The following is a 15,252-nucleotide window of genomic DNA, read 5'->3' on the forward strand; positions in this document are numbered from 1 at the left end:
ATGACTCAAATTTTCGTATGAACGGGGGTCAAATAAACCTTATCATTTTGGGAGTTAACGAATTGCTCAATGTGAAAATTTTTCTCGTCAGAAAACACAATGTTCGGAAACTGACCGCTTCCGGCCAAGCAAAGCAACTAAGTCTGACTTGCTGCTGCTTTAGTGTGAGATCATACGCCTTTTGGATCTTGTAAGGTTTGACTTTGAGATCACTTTTCAGTATGCGGCGCTTGCTACGGTTAGATATTTTCAGTTCTTTCGCCATTTGATTGGCACATCGTCGGGGATTTCGCTCAAGTCGCTTCTTCACTTTTTGAACCATTTCACGTGACGTTTCGCGATGCTACTAGTATCATTGTAACGAGTATTGGTCTGATAAACAAAAACTTGATTCACTTTAAGGTGCCCGCACTCACGAACAATCGCTGGTTGTGATTTTCCAGTTTGAAGCCTATTACTGATTTTCTTTTTTCGCGTTTACGCTCGGCAAAATGCTTTCGCGCGCTTATAAACAATATTCTGGCCTGTCATTTAGCCAACTAACAGACAGCTAATGTACGGGCATCAACTGCGCGAGCGGTCTGAAGTTGGTTACACTTCGAGTACCGGACGCTGTACGTCTACTGAGTTTCTTTTAAGTAGAGTAATTTTTCCTCGAGTTATCTCGCGTACGGACGGGCAGAAATGTCTAAATCGACTCTTCTCATCATTCTGAGCGTTTTGGTATACAAATATAATATTATTATATATGACTATTTCTATCTTGATTCCTTTATGCTACTAATATAACCGTTATGGGAACAAAATTATAATACCCTTGGTTACATTTGCGCGGGTATAAAATATGTTAGCTTCACTTCTGGAAAATGATTACAACTCGTACTCTTATTTCTTCAGCACCCAATATGAATTATCTATGAAATCGTCACTCATGTGTGCAAAGAATGTTGAAATTATCAGAGCAAGACAATTTTAGAGATACGTTAGTAATGTAACTAACAAAAAAATGTGCTTTGACAAACTGAGCCGGATTCTTATAGTGGTAGAGTATTTTAGATGTTTTATATCAAAGAAGTGTGAAGTCATGCGATATTCACTTTTAACTTATTTTTTAAGCCTTGTGTTTCTTGTAATTCGCTCAACACGTAAGGATGAAAATAAAATTATTGAAATTTTGACTTAAAAGAAAAACATTTCTAATTAAATGCTTTGTCAGAAATCGAAAGGCCACTGATTTTTAACCAGAAGTGTTGTAAAAGAATGACAATCAGAAGTGTTGCAGAACTGAATACTAAGAATATTTTGCAGAATAATAGTGCGATTGAAATCATGGAATATCACAGGTAATGTGGGACATTAACTTTATTCTAATTGTTTTTCTAGAATCTAGATGATTGAATTTTCAGGCGGATGGTTAACGAGTTTCTGGCATTTAAATATGTTGTTAGAAAAACTTTACATTTATATAAATACCGAACGGCTAATGAGTACATAACATCAAAGCAAATAAGCGACGAAAGAAATAAAACTAAATCTTCAGTTCAGCAATTAATCGATGACGTAGAATTGGAAAAATACAAATCTTGGTTAAAAAGGTAGTAGCAAGAGCGAAAAATCATAGCAATAAAATTCTCATATAAGCTTTCTTTAATAAGCAATTATAAGAACGACGAGCGCAGCGGGACATATCGACGTTTCTTGGATGAATTGGAATCCTTTTTTGATGAAAACCAACAAGAGTTAGACACTGTAAAAGTTACGGGTTATGCTCTTTCCCAGAATCCTTACAATTTCGTGAGTGGACATGAAAATCAATGTTGTATATAGTGGTTAATTTTATTATTGTATTCGACAATTAGAATAATACAGTTTATTCAGCTTCAAAGCTTGCCCCAAGGAATATCTTCATAAAACCGTTCGACAAAAAAGGTAAAATTTATTTTTCACAAACTTAGAAAAACATTAAAACACAGCCTATTTAAATGAGCAACATCAACTTGTTGCAAATCATGTTGAAAATTCCTTATAAGTGGGATTTGTTACTTTGAAGAAAAAATTAGGCATCAAAGAATTTTCAAAAAGACAAACTTTGTTATAAACAAAGCAAAATTACTCAAATTTTGCGGTGCCACACATTCTTTGGGGTAAATGGGTGTATCTCGATAATGGCTTAATAAAACACGCTCACATTTAGTTCACGTGTTGCTCTCCTCCTCGTTAAAAACCGACAGTTCAAATTAAATTTTACTTAAATGTGTACAGGTATAAAAAGTTCGCCGCGTCTCAAATTTAGCACTTCTTTACTTGTTTTCTGTCAGATTATATCCATCGATTGATTCCATATTCAATATTTTTTTCACAAGGGTTACTCCTTTCAGAAGGGCACAAAAGACCATGAGGTCGAAGTGCAAACCTTGAAGAAAATCTACTCCTTTCAGAAAATTTTAATCTTAGATTTAATTCCTTGAAGTAGGTGTATCCGTTAATAGTTTGAGCTTTTGTGCATTTCCAGCTTTCTTAAAAATGTAGAGCAAAATCCATTTTACCAGTTAATATAACTTTCGGCACTTTTGGACGCCCTTTATTTTCTTGCCCGTGAGAGCGCTTATTTGCTTGCTGGTTAAACTTCATTTTAAGTGTTCCAAAATAGTTATTTACTTGATTTTTAAGACGGAAGACGGACGATCTGCGGTATATGCCCATTGGGTTAGGACTGTATATACATACTCTATTTATATATACTATAGTATTATTATATGTTATTAAGTATAAATTTGCGCTTGCACTCTCCTCCTTCTCTTATTTGTGGCGTGCGTCTTGCTGTTTTTCCACAAATGGAGGGATCTACATTTTTATGTCGACTATGAACGGCAGATATTTTTATGAGGAGCTTTTCATGGCAAAAATATACTCGAAAGTTTGCCATTGCCTGGTGTTTCGTACCCGGGATTTCGAACCTATGCACTTTCGTATGGTAGTCCCCACCAGACGAGAGACGTGCGAGGAGAACAAAATAACGCACAATGGACGTCATTAAAATTTTGTTTCTTACAAAGGTTGGCTATTTGCCAACTGTGCCATATTGCTGGAACAATCATATACAATATTATTACCCCTATCTTAGAAGACTCAGTTCTACTAAAATGTACATCGGTCTTTTGTCTGCGTGAGTTTTTTTTTTCTAGTACGGCTATATTGTCTTTGAAGTTCAAAACGGTTGAGAAAGAGGGTAGTGTGGCAATAACAAAGTCCACTATTTTTTTCTTACCAGCAAACAGGGTTTAATTTTTGGTTTTGTAGGTCTAACAATGCAAAATTTAGATATTTTGAGAACATTAGAAAAACATTTACTAATACAGTCTGTGTCAGAAGCAAAGAGCCGGTTTTTTTCTTGTAACTTCAAAATATATTTCGTTTTGCTTTTGCTGCGTAATAGTCACACTCAAGGGCTATGACGCCAGTTAGGTTAGTGTCGTTCGAAACTTTCCCGTAAACGCAATCAAACAAAAATGAGTGGTAAATACGCGAAGCATTTTGAGGCGGTATTTTTATGCACGCATTCGAAAGGGCCGAAATTATCTTACGCCGCGGCTGCAAAAGTGATTAAAAAATTAAAAACATTTGTTGTGATGTGGAATCAGCAATATAAGGTGTACAAAAATGTTTATGATTTTTCGGAGCACGGCTTGAAGCGAGCACGGCAAAAAAGCGGGATAAAGTGATTGTCCAACTTTTTAAGCGGGACCCTTCTCCTGTGATCAGTTCTTGCTAAAAAGGGAATAGATGTGAGTATCAACACCATCCAACGTCGACTGAAGGAGGCGAACATATCCTACCGTCCCACATCATTAAAACCACTGCGCTCAGAAAAACACATTGAGAAACAAGAAAATGGCGTCACAGTATTGAACTGGCCTTCCCATTCCCCCAGACGCCAACCCCATTGAAAATGTGTGGGGAGCTATGAAAACGCATCTTGCCGGAAGGCCAATCCATGATTTAAAGCAACTCGTGCGTCAAGTTCGCAAAAGCTAGTCCTGTTTGTCGACGAGCTACGTAGAAAAGCTGGTTCAAAGTATGAAGAAGATGCCAGGCTATACTTGACAACGAAGAAGACTACTTGTATGTAAAAAATTGTAAATACATATCTTTTATACTTCATGAATAATCGCGGTTCCTTTTTTCTGGTACAGACTGTACGACCTTGATACCTTTTTATACATTTGGAGGGTATATCATTAGTTGAAACATTTGTTGATGCTCTCTATTAATGATTCTAAAATATTTGTGTTTTGATTTAGAAAGGTTTTTCCATAAAATCTCACCACCTAACAGACTTGCTGCAAACTTTGTGCACGATTTTTCCACCTGTCTGATATTTCTTTCTAGATTACGAAAGGAAATACAAAAAACTTGGAACGGTTTCACGTGGATCAATCCCTGCGTTCAAACCGACTCAAATCTTTGCGGAAGCTTCAAAAAGTGATATTGGTATCAAAGACATTACGGATATCGCACTAACAACATTATCCTTTCTTTCCTTTGGAGTTTTCATTTTACAAGTCTTAGCTTGCATAACTATTGTAATAGGGGAATATTGTTTTACATTAATCCATAAAACTTTAACTAAATTTATTAAACTTTACGCAGGGAAAACATGACACAAGCAATATAATCTTTACGCACTCAGCGACTCAAAGCACCATGATTGATGGAGATGAAATTGAAGAGATCCGTAGAATCAAGCGGTCATCTAAAAACATACCTGGCTCTAAAACAGTAAGAAAATTTGATATTTCAGAATAATAAAAATATTATCAGGGTAAGAAAAAAGTTCTGACTGTTTTTTCAACTGGTATAACAAGATAAAGCCCTCATTGTTGTCCAGTATGGGCTATGTTCAGAAACGCATTATAATGCGCAGTACTTGCAGCGCTGGCAGCACTGTCAATGTGACAATTCATGCAACTGATAGATTTGTTGAAAAATTGCAAATAGATTTGTTGCATTTATGAACGCGCTGTGCAGTAAAATGGAATTGTTACTAAGTTTGGTCATGGACGATGTATGTGAGGAAAAAACCGATAGTCTTTTATTAAATTTAAGAAAAAAAAAAACCGTGTAAAGCTTAAAAGAAGTACATATCTTGTCAAAAGTTTAATATCAAAACGGAAAATCCCCAAAAATAAGTCTTTTTTTTGGAAACAATAAAATCGTTTCCCGAGGATATATTTTATTCTCATTCTATCTAATATATTTTTAAATCTTTATTAACTTTTTTTACTTCATCTACGACCTTAGCTCAGAGCACGCTCTTTTTCCTCCTTCCCGACGTGAACTCGTTCTCCATGCTCAGTCGGACTCTGAGCAGTAATTTTATCTCCGATGTACTAAAGTAATCACTAAAACCAAGAAAAGTATAATAAAATAAAGTTTAAATATCGTATTTGTCATCAATTTTTGTATTAAAAGCTAAAATAAATAATTAAATACCCACTTTTCATCAGACATTGTACTAGCGTATTTATGTGTGAAAATTTTTGCTGCAAATAATGCACGACTTTTGATACAAAAATGACGTTTAAGAACGCGTTGCATTTGCAGTACTGCCATATTTGCATTTTTCAACGCACTGCTCACTCTGAAATGGTATGTTGCGCATTATAATGCATTGTTGAACATACCCATGTTTGATTCCAAAAATTTATTTACTTATTTATATTTGTTATATCCACATTTACTTAAATAGGAAGGGGATGAAGAAAAAGATAAGGCATTTTGTATGTTAAATATAATAAGGTGTCAAACAACATTACTAATACAAAAAATTATAATGCAAATATATGGAAAAACTTACATATTCCATATATGAACTCCTTTACATATTTTTATACAAGCGATAATCCTTTTAAAATAAGACTGTCTGTTCTACGAGTATTGTAACTGATGCTTCGGCGTAGGTAGGTGGTTGAAGTACCATTTTGGCATTCCCCAAGTAACACTAAAGCACCGTTTTGATACCATTTAGAGACCTCTAACAGGCAAATACCTACAGCCGGCCAGAGCTTTTGATGTAATGAAAAAGATTGGTGGGATTTAGGTTGGCGCATTGTCCCAGGCTGTCGAAGAAAGGAGCACCCAGTGACCTTAAACGTCTAGCTGCCAAACCCGGGCATTTACAGATAAAGTGCCCTAGAGTCTCCTTCTCCGAAAGGTCTACGCAGCTTCTGAAATGGAGGTTAGCTTTTCCGCATATGTGCCGATCGTCCAAGGATCGGTAAACACACCTACGAGTTTGGAAATTGAATGGCCTGGAGTTCCCAGGACTTTCTGGGTCATGCGTCTTTTCTACTGGAATCAAGGGTTTTCGAAATAGCCAATGAAGAAATGGAGTTCCATCTCTTCTGAGCTTTACTGAGAAATAAGTTGTGCAATTTCCCTTCAAGAACAGTCAGGGGGATGCCGATGGCCAAGTAGCAGGTCTCTGCAACCAATTCAGTCGACTCCTTCCTGGCAAGCTCATCACCAATTTCATTTCCCTCATTATTCCAATGTCCTGGAACCTAGATCAGAGAAATGTTACCTGCCACCCAAGAGATTTGATCTACTCCTTACTTCGGCGTATAGTGAGTGGCTGAAAACGTTTAACAAATGTTACGGCGATGAGAAATTGTTCTAATATGGCATTGCAGTCCCTCCTCGAATGAATATTTCTATACAAGCCGTAGTGTCAAAAGAGCTGCAACGGAGCTGACTAGCAATATTTCCGTTGATAAAAAGAATAGAAAATGATCCAGGCTTGGAAAAATTCTGGACGCTTAAGTCTAAGTTTGCTAAGAACTGCTCTGACGATCTTCAGTTTCTGGTTGCATACAATGCAATTATGCTGCACTATGTCCCGCGCATTAAAGAATCATTGGAAATGATGTCGGCGAAGAAGTGGCAAGAATTGGACTGGTTAGCGACTTTATGAGACCGGAAAAATTCCACTGCTTTAACTGGTTATCTTTTAGATTTGCAACTATTGGCCTAGTAAAACAGAGCAGTGTAAGCACTAGGGAAAAACAGACGACCTCAGGCGAATTCTGTTTTTTTGATAGTGAGGAAATTAAGTCTTTAGTTATATCAGACATTTCGTTGCTCAGTGGATACCTAGCATATGTCTTGCACTAAATGCACTTGGTAGGTCTATAAGGGCATTTTAGCTTTCATTCGAGAGGCTGAAAATCTTTTGAGCAATTAGGATTAAGGACGTATTGAAGGTGTAGAAGGAGCTTTTGAGATCGTAGGATGTTTTCGTTTTCTGTTACACCCTATTTCTATCTACAGTGAAATTCCTTATAACCGGACACTCACCGTCGCAGTGTTTTTGTCCGGCTATAGGAAATGTCCGCTTATAAGGGATGAAGTCACAAAATATATACAACACATATAAATTGTATTGTACATAGTTTATTTAGAAATTTTTGGAAGTAAAGAATATTTGCATACTTTAGTATTGCATATAAATACATATATGTACATATATCGATTAAGTACATTGTACAAGTCTTTACATTTCCATATTAGTGTTTTTAAACTAAGCTTCTATACAAAGTATTAAAATTTTGGATTAAACCTTGATCAAGGGGTTGGCTAACTGCCGTTGTATTTGGCGGCAAGAAAATAATTTTTATGTTGGTTAAGTTTAATTCCTTTGAGTGAGAAGCCGCTTTATCTAAAAACAAGATAATTTTTCGATTCTGGGCTTTCATTCTTCGATTGAACTGCTGCAGCCATTCACTCATTACTTCTCGAGTCATCCATGCTTTTTTATTAGACTTCCAATCCACTAGCAGTTTTGCGATTGGAACATGTTTAAAAGATCGAGGACGGGCTGCTTTACCTATAACCAAAAGCAGCTCCTTATCTCCAGCCATGTTAGCACAGAACAAAATTGTAAGTCTTTCCTTTGATAGTGTACCGCCCACGCATTTTTCGGATTTAAGAGCGAGGGTTTTGTCAGATAAGGCACGAAAAAAAAGCCCACTTTCGTCTGCGTTCTAAATGTCTTGGGGCTTGTAACCGGTCAACAGAGATGGCAGTTTTGTCCTAAACTGTTCGACACCATCCTGGTTTACATCTGCAGCTTCACCAGATGCGCATTTGAAAGCAACATTATTCTTTATTCGCCATTTGTTTAACCATCCATCTGAAGCATTAAAATTAGGTACACCCAGTTTGCCTGCAATTTCCATTGCCTTTGCTTCCAAAATGGGACCAGAAATCGGAATGTTTTGACTTCTAGCTTTAGCGAACCATTTAAAACACATCTTGTCTATTTCAGAGCCGCCTTCTTTAAGAAAGCTTCGCTTTTGATGAACATTAACTCCAGACTCCCATTTAGAACGAATTTTTTCTTTATTTTTATTGATTTCAGCAGCTAGTGTTTTGCCAATATTGAACCTTTCAAAGCAAAAGAAACGTGTACCTACCATTAAATTTTTGGGCTCACTGTACTTAACCTTTTTGCAATTCCACGTACTGATAATTTATCTTTTTCGAAAACATTAATAATTTCCATTTTTTTCTTTAATAGAAAGTACCTTCTTTTTCGGCGCCATATTATTACGAACTTTGAGCGCAACCATTCGCATGCAACTGACTTAACAAACTGAATGGAAAACTACTCTTAGTTTAAAACACAGGACTTGAATGCATACATGTTAAAAGGAGAATCACCTATTTCATTTTTATAATGAACAACAAAGCTTGCTGTGATATTTTTGAATTTTGTCCGTTTATGAGAAATTTCTTTTATGAAAATGGTTTGAAATACTTTGTCCGCGTCCGGTTATTAGAGTGTCCGTTTATTAGGATGATATTTGTATGAAAAAATGAATGAAAAACCTGTGTACCCAAAATTTGTCCGGTTATTGGAGCTGTCCGGTTATAAGGACTGTCCGTAATGGGGAATTTCACTGTATTTATCTGTATTTTATGTTATTCTGTTGGCTTCTTATTATCAACTTCGGCCCTACATTTGCAAAACTAAAAACATGCCTTGTAAATTTGCTTGAGCTATATATGTTATTTTGGTGATCGTAGGGATCAAACCGCCCGGCTGATAAATATAATATAATAGTACAAAATATAAATTTAGCCACATGATGTATCATGTTATATATAGTAGATATTTGTATTTTTTTGTTTTTTGAATTACAGCTGAATATTCTTGTTCGAAAGTCTTTGTGTGCGCATAAATTATTTTTCAATACAACTGGAATGAGTAAATCCTGTTATTACTACCGAATTTGCGAAAGCAGTGAACTTGCAAGAAAACAATCGTTGGATAATATATTTTGGATTCTAATTTGGAGGTAAGTTGTATATGAATGATATTGAATAAAAGGTGCATAGGTACACATAAAACAGAAAAATCGTTAAATTTCGAGAAGTTGTATAAGCGGCTTTTAGATCACAACCTGTTGCTTAGTGCTTTTGAAAGTAATTAAAATATTGTCGTCAGAGAGACATATCCTGACTTGAAGCCTACTACATACTAAATATACAATATATTACATGAATTATAAAATCCGTGGTCGTTCTAATGACAAAGTACAATACAAAAACTGTTGACAGGTTGTGGTGGCATGATGGAATCATTTATAAATACATGGCAAGTAAAACTGTGCAAATACAATTTTAATTAATGGTTGTATTTTTATAATTAATAAATTGTAGCAACTGTTCTTGCATACAAGCGACGGGAAAAGAAACTGTTACCAAAAAAAATTTAAATATGTAGAAAAATAAGGTAAAACTGATCAGCTTCAGTAGCGAAGGCTTTATTTATTCTTTAAAATATTTAATTTTTTAATATGCAATGGGATCCTTTTGTATCGATTGTATTCTCAAGATTACTTATTTTTGAAACCCCTAACATCGACGGGTGTGAAAGATTATGCCAGAAGGTTGATTACAGTCTTTTGCGAGGCCAAACTAAATCCTACAGTCGGTTGCGTGCCAATGATTTTTTTCGATTTCTTGATATCTGTACTCACTTAAGTTAAAGATATTGTATCAACCAAACTCGGTCAATCTGTAAATGGTATCGCACATGATCATTCAGTTTACTCATACAGTCGAGGCCTGCATAGCTTCTTGGCTATCCGAGCAGAAATACTTCATCTACCGCAAAATGGTTCCGTCACAGAAAAGATTCTAGCTCCATAGCTGGGTACACAATAATAACATCGGATGGGAATCTATCCCAAATACCAGATTGACACTCTGGTCAGTGAGGGAAGACGAACTGAAACCACAGGTTGGGTATCAACACCTACCCCTGGTCTATTTGGTGACAGAATATTAATAAGAGTTGACCTACCATCCCATTTTGCACTGTAACGAGATGACCCTCAAGCAAGAACATCGCATTCCTGGATGAGAAGCAGAGTGTAGTGATTCCAATACTAAAGGGTTTTCCAACAGCAGGTGTTATCTATCGCTATCGAGAGATGATTAACGATTTTTTATGGCCTGAATTGGATGGTATTGATCTGAACAACGTTTATTTTCAACAACACGGCGCTACGTGCCACACAAGCAACGAAACCATTGATCTTTTACGGGAAAAGTTTCCGGACCGTGTTATCTCTCGAAGAGGTGATCACAATTGGCCACCGAGATCTTGTGATTTAACACCTTGTGACTTTTTTCTTTGGGGCCACGTGAAAGAGAAGGTCTATGCCAACAGCCCAGGGTCGATTCAAGGCCTCAAAGATGGAATTCAAGAGGTTATCGAGGACATAGGGCAACCACTTTGCAATTCGGTTATGGAAAATTTCATAAAAAGGATATTGCCCTGTAATCGTGGTCGTGCTGGTCATTTGCCTCATGTTATTTTCCACTATTAACGGCATACCTTCCTCTTTATAATGAAATGAATTGCTAAATTTTACAGGATCTGTTTCTACATTTAATGTTAAGCATTTTTGCTCACGTTTTACAAAAAATAGTACTCGGCAAAGGGATTATTGTCCGTACATTTTCAAACTCAACTAAAAATTTTATCTAAATTGGTTCATTCAAACAAATTTATGTTTCCTCGATAGTTCTATCGAATTCTTTCTGCATCTGAATGGCAATTTTTTGGATTATCAACTTTTAAATAAGAATATAATAATACACTTATATTTTGTTAGCATATAAATATTTGTTGGTAAACGCTGGTGCTTTCCCCTAATTATTTGTTCGGTTTCAAAATTAAGAGCGTTTCTTTGCAATATTTTTTTAATCCATCAAAATTTAGAGAAAATTTCCATACCATATATCCGCTAAAAAGGTATTTTTCTTATTACAAAGCATTTGACAAATCCGTTGTGAGCTAAGCCCAGTTTTTATCAGCTCAACGTATAACTGGCTAAAAGAGGACATAATTTTTGTGCATCTTATTAAAAAGACGTGTACAAAATAATATATATAAATGGGTGACAGAAATTCGATGTCGTTCGCATAACTCATGAAATTTTTATCAGTCTTTGAATAAGGTATAAAGAAAGTCCCATTCAAGGATTTCAAAAAGCTATTTTCATACTGATAATGAAGCTCGTATATTCATATGTTTCTGTTTATATCTCATTTTATATTAAATTTTATTTTACAGTTCGGGAAGTAGCTGGATAAAAAGCTATAAACGAATGACATCGCGTGATGATGCTGGTGAACATATAATGGATTTGGAGATTTTAAGGGCTGTTATAATTGGCATATTAGGTAAGCATAAGTAAAGAATTGTACTTTTACATTTTACTACCTATGTTATTGGAGGCATCGTTTTCACCAAAAAGAAAATTTTACCTACAAAATTAGTTTGCGAAAACTATATTTCATCAAAGTAGAGAATGTAATGACGAGTACATTTACATACTGAAAACCAAATATTCCAAAACAACCTTCCATTATTTGCTCCAACATGTATGTAGACAAAGGTTATGAAAGTTTTTCTTGCAAATTGTGCGTCCTGAACACACCAAGTGGCAAGAATCTTGAAGTTTGACTATATTTTTACTGTCAAAATATAATGCCTAACTTGCAGTACTAGAGGCATCTGTGGGTTGGTGTGTGACTACCAGTAGGATTCGAAACCTCGAGCACGAAACACCCAATGATAGAAAAATGGAGCCATTGACAAACAGATATAAAATACCTGCTTTCAAGGCACCCTCACCAATTGAGGCGGGACTTATATATGCTACCGATGCTTTAGCATTTGATTTTATTGCTAGCAGTTTTTTTTATATTTAAAATAAAAGTATTTAGAAAACAGACGATTTCTTTTAAAATATTGAATGCGGTGTTCAAAAATAGTACGTATTTGTAATACGACTAATACAAATTTAACGTTACCACTGATTTTTTTTACCGGAAAAAACTATTATTTTGAGTATTTATTTGACAAAAAAAAAGAGGTTGTCTGTAAAGTCGGTTTACTGACGATAGTTTAACGTGACAACGTCATAAGAAAATACTGATGTAATGGTTGCAATTTTCAAAACAAAATTTTAATTTTATTTGTTTGATAGATATTTTGTATGGATATAGAGAAGGAGGTAAATGGAATCGCAATGGAATAGGCCAAGTTACATTTACACAAACGTGAAAAATTACGAAACATTTATCAAATTCATGCAAGATATGTTCAATTTCGATTGTGCATCAGACGTTAATAAGTCAACAACACTAAGAGGCACCATCATCGATTTGCCTTTTTCAAGACACTTTACACTCGAAACACTCCCTTTCATTTCCTAGTTCTTCTATCATCGTCCTATTCTCAACAGAGAAATGGTTCATTACCATGCACACAAGAAGAAGGCATATACAAATACAAATATGTGAATTTATATACATATGCGCATATACATGTACATACCTACATATTTATGTATGCTCACTCAAGTAGGAGAGCGCCAGATGTCGAACGTTGCCGAACGCGGGGCCTATTGTGCTCTTTGTCGTTCGTTCCGCGTTCTCGCTTGCAGTTCAAGCAAGGTAACGACCAATGAGCAAGGTAACGTCGATTGAGCAAGCTAACCGACGATTGAGCAAGGTAACGACACATTTTTTCGTGCGTGCAGCCGGCTAAATCGAATTATAAGACGTTATCACGTCAAAAAAAAAAATAAAATCCAATAAATTTGACCTACAACGCCATCTAATTAAAAAAGACCTAGAAATAAATTCCTAGTACTAAAAATCTTATATACGCATTTTCTAAGAACATTTTTTAAAGGCTCAACCTTATTAAGCAATAAGTAGAGTGCTAGGATTAATTTATAGTACGTATCTTTCTCATTTGACTGATTAAACTCGAAAAAAGTCCCTAACCTAGTATTAGTGACACCTCCAACTATCGTTTGAAGCCAACGAGTTTGATTTTGTCGCATAGTATTATATTTCGTTTTTACTTGTTTAAACTAATAAGTTTCTTTTTTCCAGGAAAGGATTCTTGTAAAAACTATTTCCAGAATGCGTGCTTGCGAGAAAGCAGATAGAACCAAATATTTCGAAAAGGAGAGTTTCTTGCAGAAGCTTAACTGTTATCTATTTTGGACTACTCATCACAGTATAACATACAAATGTATTTAAAAAAAAACCCATGTATTGTTTATGAATTAATAAATACACTCTTTGGAAATATTTCCTATGCTTACTCATGTAAAAGGTTCTCCAATTGCTAATTGCTACTTAAGACATTGCAAAGACGTTTTAATCTATACTAATATTATAAAGAGGAAAACTTTGAATGAACCCTAGAATGTGTTTGTACAATATGGATATCAAATTGAAGCTGTTGGTGAATGCTTTATTTATCTTGGCACCGCCGTTAAGGGCTAAGTAAGCAATTGAGTAGTCGAGCCCTCTCTCGCATGACCAAACTAACACTTTACAAGACGCTCATCATACCCGTGTTGCTTTATGGCGCAGAGGCATGGGTAGTGTCACAAAGCGATGCAGCCGCTCTTGGGGTGTTCGAGAGAAAAGTTCTTCGTAAGATCTTCGGTCCTGTGCGCGTTGGCGAAGACTACCGTTCAAGAATGAACCACGAGCTGTATGAGCTCTACGCCGACATTGACGTAGTTCAACGCATCGCCATCCAACGCCTGCGTTGGCTAGGGCATGTCGTGCGTATGGATGAAGAAGCTCCAGCAAAGAAGGTGTTCGAGGGCGAAGTCCAAGGGAGCCGACGAAGAGGAAGACCATTGCTCCGGTGGAAAGACCAGGTGGAGGAAACCCTATGCTCGCTTGGTATACAGAATTGGAGAAGGCGCGCGCGGAGCAGAGGCGCCTGGAGAGAGCTAGTGAGGTCGGCCGTAACTCGGTAACGGGTTGTTATGGCCACCTAAGAAGAAGAAGAATGCTTTAGTACAGAGTATTTTTCATGCCGCTCCGTGACTGGGGTCTCGAGATATAGGTCAAAACGTGGACCCGGGTAACCTTTGGTTGAGTATGTACAATATGGGTATCAAATGAAAGCTGTTGATAAGTGCTTTAATACGGGGTAATTTTCAACTTATTGATGACTAGGGTCTCGATATATATACCAAAACGTGGACCCGCCGTGTCTTTGCACCGAATTAAGGTACTTGACCACCTTATAAGTTTCAAAAAATTAAATTTTTTTTTTACATTTTTTCAATCCTTATACTTTTAAAAATCATCACCTGAAACTGTTTTTTTAAATTCGAATTCTAACAAAGTGAAATCAGTGAAAATGTGCAGGCGCATCCTGCACTCATTACTTGCTGACTCAGCGGAAAGAAAATAGCAAGTTTTAACTTTAAACGCGTTTTTCCAGAAATTACTTTTTTTCGAATGGCGGACACTTTATCTCCGAAACTGCTTAGCCGATTTTAATGATTTTGGTCTTGTTTTATTTGTTAAGATGTTTTGTATGCCAATTTACCACATTTTGCAAAAAAAAAGTTAATAAAGTATTGCTTTTTAAGCATAACATTGTGAAAAACAGGGGTGTTTTCTTAACTTTTTTTCAAACATCCGCCATTTTTTTATTATTTTTTTTTTTGTCAGTTTGTGGTAAATTCTCACGCAAGGAACCTTCCTTTTGAAAATTTTGTTTCTCTCTTTTGTTTTAGAATTACCATTTCTAAGATTAACTGTCCGCCGCAAGACATGATTTTCTTCAGGCCTCGACTTTGGCGCCTCCTGGATATATGTTAAAAAAAGAAATTTTAATAAATCAATTTT

The 15,252-nt window shown here is 35.9% G+C and overlaps 1 protein-coding gene across 1 annotated transcript; it reads left to right on the top strand.

Annotated features, from left to right (window-relative positions):
- The first annotated feature begins 952 nt into the window (after positions 1-952).
- LOC128866471 (uncharacterized) lies at positions 953-13,649 on the top strand. Its single transcript, XM_054107236.1, has 10 exons — positions 953-1,145; positions 1,217-1,343; positions 1,407-1,595; positions 1,656-1,794; positions 1,860-1,929; positions 4,390-4,583; positions 4,651-4,779; positions 9,205-9,359; positions 11,648-11,757; positions 13,483-13,649. The coding sequence occupies exons 1-10, from the start codon at positions 1,007-1,009 to the stop codon at positions 13,536-13,538; spliced, it is 1,308 nt and encodes a 435-aa protein (XP_053963211.1). The 5' UTR covers positions 953-1,006; the 3' UTR covers positions 13,539-13,649.
- The last annotated feature ends 1,603 nt before the right edge of the window (positions 13,650-15,252 follow it).

The sequence above is a fragment of the Anastrepha ludens genome, chromosome 2 (assembly GCF_028408465.1).
Source record: "Anastrepha ludens isolate Willacy chromosome 2, idAnaLude1.1, whole genome shotgun sequence".
In the NCBI taxonomy this organism is placed as follows: Eukaryota; Metazoa; Arthropoda; class Insecta; order Diptera; family Tephritidae; genus Anastrepha; species Anastrepha ludens.